Source organism: Sebastes umbrosus, chromosome 2, assembly GCF_015220745.1.
Source record: "Sebastes umbrosus isolate fSebUmb1 chromosome 2, fSebUmb1.pri, whole genome shotgun sequence".
NCBI classification, from domain to species: Eukaryota; Metazoa; Chordata; class Actinopteri; order Perciformes; family Sebastidae; genus Sebastes; species Sebastes umbrosus.
In genome coordinates, this window is record NC_051270.1 from 16398817 (window position 1) to 16418295 (window position 19479).

Consider the following 19479-nt stretch of genomic DNA (forward strand, 5'->3'; position numbering starts at 1 on the left):
GTGACAGAATACATCCATCCCCTAGGGTTGGTAATTTTTTTCAAATACATTTTTTATTATACAGTGTTTGTTGAAATTGTCATTCCATCCCGACAGCAATCAATATATCAGATACTCAAAAAGAAGGAAATAATCAGGTATCTGTGACAGGACTGTAAAAAACCCGTCTAATCATTGCCACTCATTGCGCGTCATCGGAGTCTTCCACAAGCTGCTAGCTTGACAGCTGTGATTACTAACAACAGCCATGTTTGCCGTTCATGTTCATTATGATGAATGAATTTTGGGGGAGTGGCTTTGGAGAAAGGCCTGAAAGAACGAACTGTCAGTGTTTCTCGCTAGATTTAGGGACTTATGGAGCTAGTGCTGCTAGCTACTTTCATTGCAAAAGTGTTGGCAACAGTGGGCTCAGTTGGATACGTTTTAAAATCTAGTGTACTCTTGCTAGTTTCTCAAGATTACCAACCCTAGCTTTAAAGTGTTTTGCACTTAATTACATTTGTGTGCCATTATATATCACTGTTGCATAAACATACAGTATATATCACGTTCAGTTTTTCCTGTTTACCACTCCAAATAAGCCTGTGGCGATAATCTTCATCGACACTGCTGCAACTCAAGCTCTTTCTAATACATAATAACTCGGCGTAAAAAACACCAACAGATTTCCTGTTCAGTGAAACCACTGTGTTTGCACAGCTGGATTGACCTTCCCTGAAAGTATAATGGGCAGCTGAGCTAAGTTAATTCTGGTTCTACATTTTTTCTCCAGAAAAATACGCACAGCATTGCTGAGTGTATGCAAGTTCACAAACCAGAGAAGAATGAATTGGGTCAATTGGGTCAATGTGAAAAACCTGTATTTTCAGGTTGGGTCAAAACGGATTGGACCGGGTAAGAAACTGGTGGAAAGTGCTAAGATATTTTAATATGTATTTGGGATATATTAATAAAACTGCCTTTCATTATTTGACTGTGTAAGCCGTGATCCCGACCAGGTCCTGACGTGTTTGCTGTATACTTTGGTACCGTTTTGTGTGAAACTGCCCTGTTAACACTGTCTTTTTGCATATTCTTTCCCTCTCCCTCGATCCCTCATTTCTCTGTGTGCCTCGTCTCTTTGCTGCTTTCTCCACACTCCTCTTTACTCTACCATCTCTTCAGGTATGTGTATGAGCTGGAGGCCAGTACAGGGGGTGGGACCGGTGTGAGTGACAAATATGTTATACAAACTCCAGTCTCGTGCCCCACTGGGATCCAACCTCCCCACAATGTGACAGTGTCGGGCCCCTACTCCATCTCTCTTGCCTGGACAACTCCTGGTGAGTAGCTATCTAAATGGATGGATGGATGAAAATCATTTTTAGTGGAGAGTATTTAGTTTGAATCACAATGGCATCACCGATAAGACACTGTGTTTTGGTTTCTGATGATATAACTAACTTGTTTATGTTTGTTAATGATGATTTATAGTGTATTCTGTAACTAGTGCTTAATCACGTCTGTCTCTCTGGAAATAATTTCAAAAGCACGTTCAAAAGTCAAAGATGATTTTTGTGTACATTTCCAGAACTAGTGTCTTCTACATTAGCAAGAATTACTAGTATGAGACTAGAGACTACTATAGGTGTATGACCTTACTGCACTACTCACCTGCCCCACAATGCACTGGGTGTCTAGGTGCCTTGAGACCGGACATCAGCGATGTAAGATTTTGAGCCAGGCTAAAGCTGTTAATATATCATTTTATTTAGTTTAAATATGTTTTCAGGTGAGAAAGTAACCCTTTAGATTCCCAATATGTGGTCAATTTATCCAAATAGCGCCTGTTTGGAAATTTATTTCAATGTTTTCGGAGATGTGACAGATGTGGCAGGGTGCCCTGAGACCGGCCTGACCGCCGCTTGAACATACTTCAGTGTGAGCAGTGTACTCACCTGTGTGATCACTTATGGCCCGAACCGGCCGGGGACCGGTTAAGAGTAGTGAGTGAGGAGTCAGCAGTCAGTCAATGGCCGTATCAAAGAGACAATGAAAGGTGTTTTGAGTCACTGTAACCACAAGAGGTCCTTGAGCATGCAGCCATAAATGAGCACCCAAAATATCATGCAGTTTGGTGCAGCAGTATGCGAGATTAGCCGTGGACAGACACAGAGATGCACACACACACACACACACACACACACACACACACACACACACACACGCACACTCATTCATGCACACACACGACCGATCTCGGTATCTCCTGGTGGAGATAATAATAAACCCACAATGAGTAGAATTCCTTCATTCTCACAGAAACTGGGGTCTGAGTTAACATGATACATACAGATTCTTACCACCGTTATTTCCCAGAAAAATAGATTCTACATAAAGTGATTTCCCAATACTCTAAATAACGCTAACCAACATTAAAACTATGGTTGTCGCATTTATTGGAATTAGCTCTATGAGGCAGAATAAAATTATACTCACCATATTAAACTGAGCAGAGAGGAGGAGAGGAGACAAAGAGAGGGGTCAGACTGAAACAAAATCCCTGAGTAGTTTTCCATTCACCTTCTGGCCTCTCAAGACCTGGACACACACACACATACACAGGTTTACATGGGCATACACTCCGGGCTGAGTTTCATGCTTATAGGGCAGTGATTGTCTGCCCTAACCCATCTATCATTGACTATTACTCTCTCATTAGGCTGATTTCCTATCTCAGAAACCGCTTATAGGGCCAACTAGCAAAGACACTTCACTTTGTTGTGTGTGGTTGTTTGTGTGTGTTGTTTCTGTATATTTGTGTCTGTGTTTATGCATGCATCTTTATACATGTGTATTTGTGTGTGGGTGTGTGTGTGTGTGCACGTCACTGTGGAGACATTTCCATAGGCAGGCCTATTCTATCGTCATTACGGGTTGATTTTAAAGGTGAGGAAATATCGGCTGGGTTCTCACGCTTGGTTAACTCCCTGAGCCCAGAGTCTGGAGTGTTTTCGACTCGTGTGTGTATGTGTGTGTATGCGTGCCAGACTCTCTGGCAGTGTGACTGTGGGTGTGTGCGTACATGCGCATGTGTTTGTGTCTTCATATGCATACATTGACTGCAAAAGCACTGACGTATGGCTATTAAAAAGACATTTACTCTAGGATCAATTCCTCCATCGTGGTGTTTGTGTCTGTCTTTGTGTGTTTGTGTGTGTGTGTGTGTGTGGGAGAGCACTTTGTATATGTGCATGTATTTTGCTGTATGTAAGTGTACATGTGTGCATTTGTAATTATGGGCATCATGTATGTGAAATAGAAGATGGCAAAGCAGCTGATTGGTTGTAAATAATAGAACTTAAATATCACAGTGACGATTAAACCTCTATAGCTGAGCAACATACTGATCAAAGAGAGATGCATCATGACCCCTGTGTGTGTGCGCGTGTGTGTGTGTGTCTGCTGAAGTCAGAAGTGTGTGTCTGTGTGTGTGTAGATGCATGTGTGCATATGTGAGTTGGGGGGTGAATAATTGAAGTCTTTCATTTGTCTGGTAATCAGTTCGTTCTCGAGATATCCAGAGTTCATGAATGTTGAATAACCCATCACAATACAGTTGGCCTGAATTATGGAAAAACCTCCGGTGAGAATATTAACAAAGTCTAGGTGCGTGTGTGTATCTGTGTGGGTGTTTCTGTATGTATACATTTGTGTGTTTTTGTCTGGCTGTGAGATCAGGATTGTGAAGGCAAGAGCAGTCGCTTTTAAGACAAAAATGTAGGTGTACTTGTAGGAAATCATATATTGTACAGATAGTTACTTCATCACTTATGTTTGTTCATATCCAACAATTTGAGTACACTTTACATGATCAAATATAAATATTTAGTCTTAACTATATTTTATACTGTATACAATACAATTCTGTCATTATAAAGTTACCTAACATGACTTTTTAAAAACAATTGGCATTATGTAACGTGGAGTAAGACTTCCTTGAGTGAGCCTATAGTGAATTTAAATCAATAATTATGCTTTTATTTATTTTATGAAGCAGAAGCACAATACTTTTTGTAGTATAGTGTTCATGGTACAGCCTATTGTATTTAGGCCGAATGCTTTTTTTGCAATTTCAATTGGACAATGACCTTCAGATGTTAAAAAATCTTACCGATGTTTTTAAAGGGGACCTATTATGCTTTTGTGTTTTTTTCCTTTTCCTTTAGTATATTATATATTTTTGTGCATGTTAAAGTTCTGCAAAGTTACTCTGCCCCACAGAAACACTGCTCCTGAACTGGCTGAAACGCCTTGCTTGATGTCCTGCCTTTTCCTCCGTAACGTGATGATGTCACCAAATAACACATTTGCATAAAACCCGCCAAGCGGGAGCTCAAACAGAGCGTTTCAGACAGAGGGTGAAAAGAGGTGCTGCTGCACAGCCGGTATGAGAAAAGTAAAGCGTTTTTTGAACATTAAAGTATGTAAACATGTTCTAGTAGAAACCCTAAATATGAGTATGTCTCTGAAAATAAGCATAATAGGTCCTCTTTTAACATGCTTTTCTGGGCATCAAGGCAATTGTAGGCCATTCAAGTGTAAAGTATATCACTCATCTATACTTGTGCAGTGTCGATGATTTGGTGGCAATACAAAGGTAAAGCATTTTCTAAGTCCTATCTAATGACTTAAAATAACTACAAGTCACACTTTTATACACTGCTGTTTTGGTCCGTTTGATGCGTCCTTCTGGATTGATGAAATGTGAAATTACATCATTCATCCTGCTTTTTTGTTTCAGGTTTAAATGCATTCCAGCAAAAAAACATAACTTACTAAAGATAATCATATCCCGAGTGTCTTTCTCCTTTTCCACAGCTCAGCTCAACAGCGGCAAGCCTATAAACTACAACATCCTGTTAAATCCAGGAAGTGACGGAGCCATATTGCATCCTGCTGGCCAAGACCGGCACCTCACTGTGACGGGTTTAGAGCCATTCACCGCCTACTACATCAGAGTGCAGGCCTGTCAAATTGGTAAGTATTTGATTATACTGGTTTCAGTTTAAAACATTTACTATCCTTAATAAGACAATGAGTTGTGCACCGTAAAGAAGAAAGTTATGGTAATAAATGGAAGCCTCATACGTTGTTAAACTGAGGAAATGAATGAGTTCAGCATAGAGAAACTGCTGGACACATAGCAGCACTATTTGTGGTTGCCATGCAGTTCTGTTTGATACAGGCTTTGCTCCGTAACAAGCTCTATAATCCTGAACACTGTCCTTTGCAAAGCTGCGCACTTCAAAGTTTCTGATTCAAAGTTTGAAGGTAGTTAAAGCAGATTTATTCTCAGTGGCCACTAAAGATTGCCAAACAAATTTAAATCCTGACAGTGAATAACAGCTTAAGAAACCTTGTTAGATTCATCTGATCATTTTCATCTGCATCACATGATGTGAGGGGTGAGAAGATCTGTGATGCAGTTTGTGGCTAACCAATCATTGAACAGAGATGTTCAACCATTGTTGATAATGACCTTTATCCAGTGGCATGATATAGCCCGCTTTAGCCGTGCCTCACAGAAGGGGATGACCGCACTGACCTGTGATATGCTTCCTTCCGAGGCTGAACAGTCGTCCTAAGCCCTCAACAGAGCTGTGTTAGTAAACGGATTGACAAAAATGTGGCAATTATATTTTGCATTTACCATTTTTTTATTTGTGGTTAGCTGTTGTTTCCTAGTTTTAAAAAAAGACAATTGAATCAGCGATCAACTGTTCCACGACAATGTTCAGAGGCTGATTGCGGCGTGGTTGGAGGAAAGATAACAGACACATTGTCAGCCATGGGGATTGTCTGAACTGCAAGAAAGAATTCAGAAAAGAAAAATATTTACTTTATGTGTGTATGCTCTTTGTGCCCAAACTCTCTGCCACGATTTATCGGCTTTCACTCCTCATGGACAGCCTTTAATAATAGGCCAATGTATGATGAAGACAGAAAAGCTTTAACTTTTGAGCAACAAAAGTTTTACCAAGTATTGCATTAGCATTACATAAAAGTGAACACTCTGGTCAGCAAAATGTTTTCCAAATGGAGCAGCCATTGCTTGTACATCAGCAGTAAATTCTGTTTTAAAAAGCCTCATGGCTTGGCTCAGCACATACACCACCCCAAACACACACCTTTATGGAAAATAAATATAAGTTATCACTATGGTGTTTTTATATACCGTATTTGTTTCACTAATGTAAGAAACTAACCCACTGAAGACATTCGTGTGACAAATTGCTTCTGTTTTGCTTCCTGTAGACGGGTGTGGAGTAGGAGGGGGGGTGTATGTTCGGACTTTAGAGACCGCCCCAGAAGGTCTGCTGCCCCCCACGGTAAAGGCAGCTGGAGCCAGTGTCCTGGAGATCCATTGGTCACCCCCCCAAAAACCCAACGGACTCGTCACATCCTACCATATATACAGGTAACATACACGCACAAAAAACACCACTGCATACATATATACACAAATTTGTAGAGGTATGGCTTCAACAAGGTGTTGGAAACACTCATCAGTCAAATCATCACACAGACCTTGATGATTTCAAGAAATATTTCACCTTATACCAAAAAGGATGTCATGGGTTGAGATCTAAGGAGCAAACAGACACATTTTGTTTGTCCTTGTCTTCCAAAGTTACCCTTATAACCAGGTTCCATCAACCACTTGAGCATTTCCTGATCTGCCACTTCTATTTTTATGTTATGACAACTACTGTATAACCACTCGGTTGAGGTAAATGGAAGAAAACCTTCAAGGTTAAGAGAAGCAAACATGGCCAACCACTCACCCTGACCTCCAAACTAAACTCCAAACTAAATTTTGAATTTGTTAGATTATGTCACATTTTTCAACGTCTCCATTGGTGCTGGAGTTGTGCACTTCGAGATGTGCAGTATTTGTACACAAACATGGATGTAAGCAGCAATTTGTTTATTTGTAGCATAGCCTTTAGCTAAAAAAATCATAGTTAAGCAGCCATTTCAGATAAATGAACATGCAATGTGTTTTATTTACATGTGATTGGCTGTCTGGAGGGGCAAGGCTTTTTGATAATGAGAAAGTGGATTGTGAAGTATAGACAAACAGACATAGAAACAACTACAACATACAAAAAGCAGCTTTCACATTCTCATGTATTCATACAATGTAATAATGTGTTCCCATTATTTACTCAGTCTATCACTACAACACTAATGAACCAGAAGTAACAGACATAAATCACATTCTCTGTGCATACATATAATATACTTATTTATCTTTACATACAGAAAAGCGTAGACGTTTAGTGATTTATCTTCAGGCAACTGTCTGCTTACCAATCTACGTAGTGTGTGCGTGTGCATGTGCGTGTGCATCTACGCATATGTATTAATGCATGCTGAAGGTCGTGGTCTGCTTGTTGACCAAAGAGTGTGTGATCTGTATGCAGGGTCAGACCAGACTAAGCCCTTTAAGTCCTCAGGAAACACACATTAGCATAGCGGCGCACACACACACACTGACACACCTGGCATGATCAGACTCAGGCAGACAGGGACTTGGATAAAATAGGAAAATCTCTCTCTCCCACTCACACCTGAAACCCTAGATAATCACAGACAAAGGGGCTTACCAAGACATCAGGTTGCTTGCATCAGCCAGGGTCTTACTTACACACGATGTTTAAGACGTGATGTTACATTTTTTATTTCAATTCCACACAAACGAAGTTTGCTTATTTTCAGTACACTAAGGTGTACTAACATATACTGAAATACGTTTAGGTCGCTTTCACAAGCCAACATTTAGTCCGCTTTAATCAAACTCTGGTGTGGTTCTTTTGGGCAGTTGTGAATGCATTATTTGCACTCTGGTGCGGACCAAAACAACCGGTCTGAAACCGCTTGTGTGAGGTGGTCTCGGGCCATTTCCAAGCGTACCAAAACGCAGACTGCCTGTGTAGGCATTTGTTGAAATGGACATGTTAACAAGAGTGGGAGAGGACTGACCTGGACTTCTGCAGCAGTCTGATGTTTGCTTGATATCTGGGTCGAAGACAGCGTACAGAATATGCTAAATAAAGTCATTCAAGATAAACTGGAGGTTAAGGGATTCATGCGTACAGTCCATCAGTGTCGAGTCAATGTGAAAAAAACATTACATCGAAGTCTGCGATTCCCTGCATAGAAGCGGCAGGTCTTGAGACAAAAAAGATGAATTCGCTCCTACGTACACGCCTCTCAGCAAATTATTTTTTTTATTTGGTCCGTCTTAATTTGTAAACTGTGAAACCGAACCAGACTAAATAGAAAACAAACCAAAAGTATCAATTTCACTCAGATTTGGACTAACCAAACGGACTATGACTTGTGAAAGTGCCCTTAGGTGACTTACTTGAAAATACCTTTTTTCTTTGATTCAAGCATAATTCAGGTATATGGTTTCAATTTAATTTAAGATAAATGAATGTTTTCATGAATGGCTAATCCAAGTATTTATTCTGTTTTAGGCGTCCAGTAGGAACAGAGGAGGAGCTGCTGGTTTTTATCTGGTCCAGTGGGCCACTTAAATTTGTTGATGCGAGCCCTGCCCTGCGACCCTTCAGCTACCTGCAGTACAGGGTTCACTCCCACAACTCCAAAGGCTCAGTTCTGAGCCAGTGGGCTTTAGTTCAGACTTTACAGGCAGAACCACAAGATATGGCCCCTCCCACTGTCACGCCCACCGGTGAGTTCACCAAGTCGCATGAAAACTGGTCAAAATGTTCTTGTATGGAATGAGTCACTGCAACAGTCCCACGTGCTATGCATTTTGACAGGTGCGTACTCAGCCCATCTGAAATGGAGTGAACCGGGATGGCCCAACGGTCTCATTTCCCATTATAGACTGGTTTACAAGAAGCACCAACAGGACCCAACGCTCAACTCAACTGCAGTTACTGCTCTCACTGTGGAGGTAAATGCACACATACACATAGATGCACACACACGCATAGTGAATGCTGGATGATGGGAGCACGGAGGATGCATTTATTTTTTTCAGGACTGTCATCTGCTTGATCACATGTTGTTTTCTTATTATCATTTGACCATAGCTGCACACAGCTGCACCACTTGAGACATATGCAAACATGCCTGTAAATGTACATGTATAATATATAATATATAGAGTATGTATGTGTATGTGTTCGTCTATTGTCATTTGTGATGCATGTGAAGAAATTTGGACACTACCTGTGGTGCTGGTACCATCTGTTTGCCAGTGAGGGGCCTGAAGACACACACACACACACACACACACGCACACACTGCCCACGGCCTGCTATTCTCCAAGGCCCTTCCCACCAGTCTGTGCCATGCCTGGTTCTCCAACACAGGAAATGCACAAACACACACACACACACACACACACACACACAGACAGCACAGACACACAAGCATACCCACACATAGACTTGCGCACATACTGTACGTACACACACATACTACTGTCAATGGACGTCATCTAGTCTAAGTGTGAGTTGGCAGCTCAGTAAGCAGGCTTTGCCTTTGTCAAAGTTGAAAGGAGTAATAAAGTTTGCCGTCTTGGTTCGGACTTCGGAGCCTCTGTGTTGTGGTTTCATAAATATAGGACTCAACCTATTCCGCACAAAGTGACCGGTTGATGCCTTTATTCGCCATGCGAAAGCTCAGAGAAATCGGCCTTGTTCAGAAGAAAAGTATGTCGCTTTTTCTGTGTGTATTATTATACACTGCATACTGTGCGAAAAGTACTCATGACAAAAAATATATTGACGTGGGAATTAATTGCAGGAAAAAAAAATAAACACCCCAGTGTGTAAAGGCCTAAGAGAATAAACACAAACATTATCAAAAGAGATAGAGATTCAAAGATTGAGACATGGAGAAAAAGAGGAGTGGAGATAAAAACATAATAGGCAAAAGACAGAGAGATAGATTGGTAGAACAAAGACGGTTAATAGAGAAGGCAAGAAAGATAAAAGAAAAGAGGAGCAAGAAGACCAAAAGAGAGCGTGGGGGGGGGGGGGGGGGAAGAAAAGACAAGTGAAGCAACAAGAGGGGGGCGAGACAGAGTGATAGATAGGGAGAGGAGGGAGGAGAGGGAAAGGGGGAGAAGAGGAAGAAGCATAGATCTATATTCTGTCCATACGAGTGGCCTCTTCTCCCTCGGTGACCTTTGGCTTGTCACTCATAATTAATACAAGATGTAAATGGAGACCTTTCACCTTCTCATTGATATGGAACACTCTGTGTTTGTGTGTGTGCGTGTGTGAGTTTGTGTATGTGTGAGAGGCTCATTGACATGGCATAGACTTATTTCGGTGACGGTCATTTGTCACGCAGGTGCCTACGCCACATGCGCTGCGTTGTTTAGGAATACACAAAGAAACAAAGTTCTGAGCAAACTTGAAAAGAGCAGGATGCAGAGGATTTTGTGATATTTGTGTCTTGACTTTGTGCTGATGATGATTTTTGATATATTGGTTAGATGTTTGACACTTAATTAATTTGAGGTTTAAGAGATAAACAACAGAAAATCAGTTAAAAGGATGATATAGGATAATCTAGGAGGCAGGGAAAGGGACATTTTGATTACAATGTTTAAAACTATTAAAAGATTCTTGTCCTATAGTAGGAACATCTTTCTTTTTTCAGCCGTAAGGAGAGATTTTCCTTTTCTCTTGTATGCTTCGTCCTCACTTCTTCATCATCACTTAGTCAACTTTTTTCTCTCCTTAATGTTCACTCATCCACTCATTCTTTTCTGCTCATAATTTCTTAGTTTGTGGATGTATTGTTTGTTTGTGTGTGTGTGTGTGTGTGTGTGTGCCTGTGTCCATTTGGTATGTGTGTATTTGTGTGTGTATTGATCTCAGGCTGGGCTGGGAACCCTGCTCTGTGCCAGCTTGGCTGATTAATGGGGTCGTCATGGCAATCGGACGGAATGAGGGTACGAAGCGCAGGCGGCCTGCCTCACTAGACCCCTACACGCTGCCTGGCGCACACACAGTCTCTCACACACACACACACACACACACACTCTCAATGCTTTACACATTTCTGACAGACATGTTAGTCACTCACACAACCCTGTCAAGTTTTCTTTCTTACTTTTCTTTTGTTTTAAATTTCTCTTCATTATTTTCTGTCCTCCCTCTTTTCTCCACTTAAATTCGTTCAATCTTTTCTCCCACCTCCTTCCATCCCTCCATCCAGCTCTTTTTTTCCTGCACCGTTAGCATTTTCCATCTTTGGATCAGGATCATTTTGCTCTCACCAAATTCTGGCCAAGGGCTTCAGTGGTCAACTAAACTTCCACCTTTGTCTCACACACCTGCCCTCACCTCATGCCTCCCGACGATCCTCTCCTCTCTTTCATCTTTCACCCTTTTTTCCTTGTCTGTTTCTGCTCACATCGTTCATTACCATGCAACTCTACCACATATTTCGGTCTGTTCTCTCATTTTCTCCCTCCTTAATCCCTCCCTTCTTTGGTCTCTGTCTTTTTTTTCTCTACACCCTCCCATTCCTCTACGTACATCTCCTCACCACACCCTGAATTTCCTCAGCTCCTCTTTTCCGTCTGCCCTCTTCTCTCACCGCTTTTACAACCTTCTTTTACCTCTTCCACCTTTAACCCTTCTCTACACCTCCTCAATCTCTTCCCTTACTCCCTTTGCACCTCCTTTCCCTCTTCCAGTCACTCTTCCCTCCTCCCTTGCATCTCTAACTAACTGATCTTTTCTCCCTCCATCCACTATTTAAATCCTCCTGCCTACCACCTCCCTCTTTCTCCCCCTTTACTCTTCTGTCCTTTCCTCCCTCCCTTGGCTCTTCCAGATGTTACACTGTGGCCCTTGGGATCACTGGTGAAGTTAGACCACGTGCATACATATGTCTGTGCGTGTGTTACTCTATGTGGATACGTATGTCTGAATATGGTTGCATGTGTGCCTGTGTGCATGCATAACATATTTTTGTTTGTGTGTGTATGTGCAACAATGTGCGTGTGTGTCAGAGTGTGTGCGCGTGTGCTGTATTAATACATCCCATTGATCAGAGCAGGACCCCTGACAGTCATCATCCCTGAGAACCATCTGGCCGACGCCTGACGCTCCCTCACCCAAACACAAGCTGACACCCTATTAATCTGCTACCGCCATGCATACATACGTGTGTGTGTGTGTGTGTGTGCGTGTGTTTTAGTGTGTGTGAATGAATGAATCAGTGAGAGTGTGTGGAAGAGAGAGAGTGTGTAATGTGTACGTAAGAGGTTATGTGTAGAGTATGCGTTAACATTTTTGCCATGTCCACGTTTCTGTGTACGTGTATGCGCGCGTGTGCGTGTGTGTGCTCCATCCCCAAACCGTGCACACACATACGAATGTGTACACACACCACTCTGCCATCCGCCAACAACAGCCGGCGCTGAAGGGAGCTGAAGGGTGCTTGGAAATTAAGGTTATTACACAAATTGAGCCATATGGTCTAAATATTTCAGAGCTGAAATTTACTAGGCAATAAAAATGGCCCCTACCTCGGTAATGGTGTAAATTACAGCTTAACCACCAGCGCTAATGATGTCCTTCTGTACACCCCGTAACCAACCGTACATGAAGGACACATTGTTTAAAAAATACCCCAGGAAAAGAGAGAGAGAGAGAGGAAGAGGGAAGAGAGGAAGAAGGGATGGGGATAGAGGAGGAAGGATGAAGTGAACAGGGGTAAGAGGGAAGTGAAAGAGGTGAGAGAAGAGGAGAGCGAGGGAAGAAGAGAGATAGATGGAGGGATAGAGATGGAGGGAAAGAGAGAGAGTGATTAATATAAAGAGTGGAGAAAGAGAGAGAGAGCTAGCAGCATGTTTACAATCTGTTAGTTTACCATTAAGAGCCCGTCAGAGAGTGCGGGACAGCGAGGGCCAGCCGGCGAACTGTGTCTCAAAGCCGACATGAGGTTTCAGTGTGTGTGTGTGTGTGTGTGTGTGTGTGTGTGTGTGTGTCTCCTGCACAGTCCGAATGTGTGTATTCAAGCATGCGCAGTTGGGAGACGTATAAAAGTATGTATGTTATCAGAATATGTGGTGTGAGCTTAGACATGAATGGTCTGCAGGTGCGTCGAATGATTCGATTTGGATAAAAAAGTCACAGTGTTAAACACATGGTGTGAACACAGTATGAATATAGATGCATAGTCTGAGAATACTGTATGATGGCATGTGTTTCAGACTGACACATGGGTTTGCTTGGATTTGGACAGTGAGGATGTGATCAAATAGGAAACAGTTTCATCTGCTCATATGCAAAGTAAAAATGTGAGCATCAACAAAAGGTCTGAGACTAGCTCTGCTGGCATGTTTCCTGGTTGTGAGCTAACCGGAAGTAAAGAAGTAGTTCAACATTTTGGGGAATATACCTAATTTGCTTTCTTGCTGAGAGTTGGATAAAATAGATTGATACTACTCTCTTATCTGTTGCATAGATATGAAGCTACAGCCAGCCGCCAGTTAGCTTAGCTTAGCATTAAGACTAGAAGCAGGGGGAAACAGCTAGCCTGGCTCTGACCAAAAGTAACCAGCACCTCTTAACCCTCATCCTACCAACATATTTGACATACAAGGAAGACCGACTGGGGCCCCTTGAGACCCAAGAATAAACTACTGTAAGAAACAACCATCATAGCAAAATGTTAACTCATTTCTTCTTAAAACATTATTTGTTATCTAATTAATGTCATCTGAAGAAAAATAAACAGATTATTATTTTAGGAAAGTTAGAGTTAATTTGCATATTAGGTAAAACGAAAATAGACAGAGCACATGAAGAAATCTGTGTCTGCTATATCTGTGTTTGATACTTTAAATTAGGACCCATGGCAAACATTTAGCTGTACTTGACCCAGTCGGTTGCAATACTCGACCCAGTCGACCGCTATACTCGACACAGTCGGCCGTTATACTTGACCCAGTCAGTTACTATACTCGATCCAGTCGGCCGTTATACTCGACCCAGTCGACCGTTATACTCGACACAGTCGGCCGTTATACTCGACCCAGTCGGTTACTATACTCGATCCAGTCGGCCGTTATACTCGACCCAGTCGACCGTTATACTCGACCCAGTCAGCCGCTATACTCGACCCAGTTGACTTAAATCTATTTCAGCATTCAGCATCTGATTGAGGGGCCCCGCAGGCTCCATTGTTTCCTCAGAGTTGTTTTGCAGCATGTCATCGAAGAACAACTAAATTGATTATATGTAAAATATTTTCATTGTGTGGGACATACTGTATGTCATAATGCCACGTTTAAAGGGATAGTTTGGGTGTTTTAAAGTGGGGTTGTATGAGGTACTTATCCATAGTTAGTGTATTACATACAGTAAATATTCAGTTATCAATACTTTACATGATGTATTTGAATTAGACTGACCTGCTGGTTAAATCTGTTGTGGCATGGAAACAGGGGCAACAGATTTACTCCTGCACTTGTTGCTTTGCACCCTCTCTTACTTTCTGTTCAGTTATCCTCTTTGCGTCGCTTAACCACCGAAGAGTGGAGGATCGAGGGTGGTCAAAGGAATAGGAATGACGAGGCTTTGCCCTTGCTCTCAGTGACACCCTTTAACAAATGAGGGAGACAAAGGAGTGGAGGCAAGCGAGCAGTGCATAGTTGAGTGCACATAGGGTGAGGAGAGAGGGATGAGGAGGTTGAGAGGGGAAGAGGAGACAGGTGAAGAGAGGAAGGAAGGATCATAGGAGAGAATAAAGAGACTCGGATGCAGAGTTCGTTGGGCTCTCGGCCTATCAGACCCCTTAGTTCGAGGTCTCCAACTCTGATTGGAGGGCTCTCAGCATTCTGCATAAACAGCCAAATAATCAGGCTGCAACACTCCCGCTTCTCCTCAATGCAATCTTTCTCTCTGTCTCCTCGCCTTTTTCAAAGCTCCTCCGTCTGCTCAGTTCTCCCTCCATCACTCAATTTCCATCTGGGTTTTCTCTACCTCTGTCACAAATTACAGTTTTTATGTTATTCTCATCCACAATCTTTACCCCCTCCATTCCCTCTTCTTCTGTCTCCCTCTCCCTCTTTCAAGTGATTTTTTTTCAAGTGAGTTTATATTCTCCTACTTCCTCTCCCTCTCTCTCTCACTCTCTTCCTCTCAGTAATGACAGGTTGTGTGTTATTGTGTGTCTGCCTGTGAAGAGGCCACACCATCCAGTGTAGTGCTCTCCACTTGTCCTAATGGGTGTTTAGTGCAGCAACTGCGATATGATGGTCACCACTTTAGAGGAATGCTGAGTGTGAGTGCTTATAAGAGCAAAGGAAAAAAAGGAGTTTTGTATATTTGTGATGACTGAGTCCATTCAGTGTGCACAAGTGTGTGTATGTATGTGTGTGTGTGTGTGTGTGTGTGTGTGTGTGTGTGTGAACATTTGTAACTGAATCGTTGTCAAGTGTTATCGAGGTGGGCTGTACTTTTGACTGTAGTCTCGAGGAGGCCTTGTTTTTATATTTAGATTTGGCCATTTGCATTATGTTCAACTGGGTGTTGTGTTTTTGTTTCTCTTTCATGCAGTACTCTATATTGGCATCCAGGATAAGCCTCCATCCATTATCTGTAACCGCTTATATTATTCAGGGTCGCGGGGGGGGGGCTGGAGCCGATCCCAGCTGACATTGAAGGTGGGGTACACCCTGGACAGGTCGCAGACTATCACAGGGCTGACACATAGATACAGACAACTATGGCAATTTAGAGTCTAGGGACTGTGGGAGGAGGCCGGAGAACCCGGAAAATCCACGCTAGGCTAGACGCAGACGGGGAGAACATGCAAACTCCACACAGAAGGGCCCCAAGCTGGGTTTGAACCTGCAGGGTTCGATCCCTCTTGCTGTGAGGCGGCAGTGCTAACCACTGCACCATCATGCTGCCCCCAGGATAAGTAGTTATGTGAAACATCTTAAATTCACTGCCCTAAAAGTGTTAAAAAGTGACCTCAGTTCCCCATCTCTACCCACCCAAAGACAGAAAAATGCAAAAATAGAGAAAGAAGATTTTTGTAGTAACAGTGATAGTAACTTATTTTACAGCCCTTGATTGGAAATTGCTTGTACAAAAGATTTGTTTACCAACTAGTCAGACATAGCCATTTTTTTGTAAAAGAAAAACTTGCCCTGCCTGATGAAATAAAGCTTAGATAAAATTGCATGCATAGACACTCATTTCAATTTCAGAAGATATCTCTGGATTTTAAGCATACTGTTCCTTTACTTGCCAGAATTTGACCACTGGTCTTTTGGCCACATCACACACACACATACACACACACACACACACACGCACACACACCCACACACACACACACACACACACACACACACACACACACACACACACACACACTTATATACACACCAAATATGCTGTACCCGGGGTCTAGAGCCGCCAAAGCCAATCATGGCTGTCGGTGTGAAGTGGGCTTGCCTGTTCCAGACCCCTGCAGTCCCTCTCTATGTCTGTGCTGGCCACAGACAAAACACATGCCTAATGGCACTCTGTGTGTTCATGTGTGTGTGTGTTTCTGTATGTGTGTGTATGTGTCGCACAGTCGTCTGTATGTGTCAGGGTTTGTCTAACGCACACTGACTAGCAGGGACACCCACGCAGGGCATTTGCAAACAGACATAGGGCAATTGTTCCAGCAGCATTGAATTAGGCATGCACACATAAATACGTACACACACACACAAACTTGGCTTGAGAGCTTGGCATGGGGCGCGAGAGAGCAGCGTGTGGTGCACTGGCTCACCTCAGAAACCTCCGAAAACAATTACTGCTCTCACAGGGCTGGTCAGGGCACAGCTTGTACTAATAGACTGGACTAAAGAACTGAATTGAATTGAATTCGAGCTGAATCAGATTGAATTGAAGCTTATCTGATCATAGCATGTTTTACCACAGAGTGAAAGAACTAAGGCACATAAAAAAGGTGAAACAGCGGGGTGCTTTATTATCTCTCCAGGACTTAATATGACAGAGCAGAGAGGCCAGAGAAGGCCTGTGAAGAGAAACAACCTGAAGGCAGACCAAGTGGACCCCATTCACCTATCATTAGGCATGCTTCTTTCATGTATGTTCTTAGGCACTCACTTTACTTTTACCTGCGCGTCTAGTGTGTGTGTGTGTGTGTGTGAGAGACAAAGAGAGAGAGTGTGTGTGTGTGTACGTGCATGCATGTGTGTAGCCATATGCTAATGTTGGTCCGTCTCTCTGTCTCTGTCTCTCTGCGGGGCCCAGTGCTGGGGCCTTTGTGAGATAATCAGCATAATTCTTTTGACAAATACACATGGTTATTCTTAATTAGTATCACACACTGTCCCCCCGGCCGCACCATGCCTCTCCACCTGAATATCACACACACACACACACACACACACACACACACAGCTGTGCACTTGCTAGGGATACGTGGGTACAAAACAAGATGCATGCAGATGTGGGCTTGTTAGGATACATGCAAATGCACACAAATAAACACCGATACCATTATATTTGCACAAGGTTCAAGGAGCACACATGCACACTGACCCTTTTATAAAGGCTCCACATGTAGAAACACACACACACACACACTGTCCAGAGGACCCCTGCTGTAGCTCAGCTCACACACCAAAGAGAAGACGGAATGAGGAAATAAAAGATTGAATAAATTGCTTCCTTGCCCTCAATGCTAAGTTGCGTTGAACCATGTAAGATCTGAGGACTCTTTAATATATAAATTAGCGAGACCTCTTCCTGTCTCTTCTCTTCTTTCCCTATCATTGTCTCATTTTCTCTCCCTCTGTCTTGTTTACTCTTTCTTTCCTTTACATCTGTGCAAATCTCTCTGAACCCCCCCACCACCCCATCTCTCTCTCTCTCTCGACTCCTTGCTCCCTCTCTGTTCTTTTGCATTTGGCATGATTAACTAGTGACTTTGATCATCCACACACATGTACACTGAATTTAGGTTGACGAGAACTTTTTTGCTTTCATATTTTACATCGTAGCTCTTCATGTGGTCTTCATAGGTTGGCCATTTTCTTAAAACAGAAACTGTTTTTTGCTGCTACAGTCTTGGACAATCATTACAGCTATCGTTTTGCTGATGCTGCAACAAAAAAATGTAAAATCCTTCACTAGAACCCAGCCTAAATATTACTGTGAAATCATAAATATTTTTAAATTGCACTATAGTGCTATGGTTATGGCTATAGTGCTTTGTGTGTGTCTCTGCACATGTGTATGTATGAGAGAGAAATAGTTATTGAGGGAGCTGTTAATGTAATGTAATAGTAGTGTGTTTTAGTGTTGCACCATTTGATTACTGCCTGTATGCAGAGCTGCATGTGTGTGTTTGTGTGCGCTTAGCAAGCTGAGGTGGTGAATTTCATAGCGCTTGATTGTTGAGTGTGCGTGTGTGTCTGTGTGTCTGTGTGTGTGTGTGTGTGTGTGTGTCTGTGTGTGTGCGTTGAGTGAGTGTTAGGAGGCCGTTTATGTGGTGTGTTTCAGTGATAAAGTGTTTGAATGTATTGCCATCTAGAGGCGTGTAGCAGAGTCTCCATGCTCCTATAAAAGCTGCCAGCGCCAGATGCTGCTATTGACAATGTGCATATGTTAACCGCTTTATAGGCCACATGCCTCACATATTTCACTGGCTTTTAAGGTAGAGAGATCTCTCATTCTCGCTCACTTAATCTGTCTCTCCCTTTTGCCACATCTATCTTTTTTTCTCTCCCACTTTAGCTTTCTTCCATCTTTTTTATGCCTCCGTGCCGGCGACAGACGTGGCCGGGGGCATTATGTTTTCGGGTTGTCTGTCCATCCGGTCCATTCTCATGAACGTGATATCTCAGGAACGCCTGCAGGGAAATTCTTAAAATTTGGCCAAAACGTCCACCTGAACTGAAGGATGAACTGATTAGCTTTTGGTGGTCAAAGGTCAAGGTCACTGTGATCTTATGTCCGTCCCAGTCTCGTGATATCTCAGGAACACCTTGAGCGAATTTGTTCAAATTCAAAAACGGTTTCCAAAAAATGTTTGGCCTTAACTCAAGAATTCAACGCTAATTATGACAATTTCACACAAATGTCTAATAGGATAAAATGATGAAGTGATGACATTTTGGACAGACATGGATGTAAAGATGGATTACCAAAGAAGCTCGTGGGCCCCGAGGGGTCAAGTCATCATTTTGACTATTATATTTTATTCCAAATTATATTTTTCTCTTCATTGTGTTTTCAAATATTCTAATGCATTTCCTTCCCGTAAAACCGTGAATTGCGGCTGTGTTTTGAAAGATGCTGTAACACTAAACAAACCTTCTTGACTTTACTTCTTAAACCACTGGACTTGTAGTAAACCTACAAAATGTTGTTGAAAGAAATGTTCAGGCGT

At 42.4% G+C, this 19479-nt stretch overlaps 1 protein-coding gene across 1 annotated transcript in view; it reads left to right on the forward strand.

Annotated features, from left to right (window-relative positions):
• ush2a (Usher syndrome 2A (autosomal recessive, mild)) overlaps window positions 1-19479 on the forward strand; it is a 239883-nt gene that overhangs the window by 198354 nt on the left and 22050 nt on the right. The window contains 5 exon segments of the mRNA XM_037752115.1: window positions 1165-1322; window positions 4861-5019; window positions 6298-6460; window positions 8529-8746; window positions 8838-8974. Of these exon segments, the coding sequence (XP_037608043.1) occupies window positions 1165-1322; window positions 4861-5019; window positions 6298-6460; window positions 8529-8746; window positions 8838-8974 (835 nt within the window).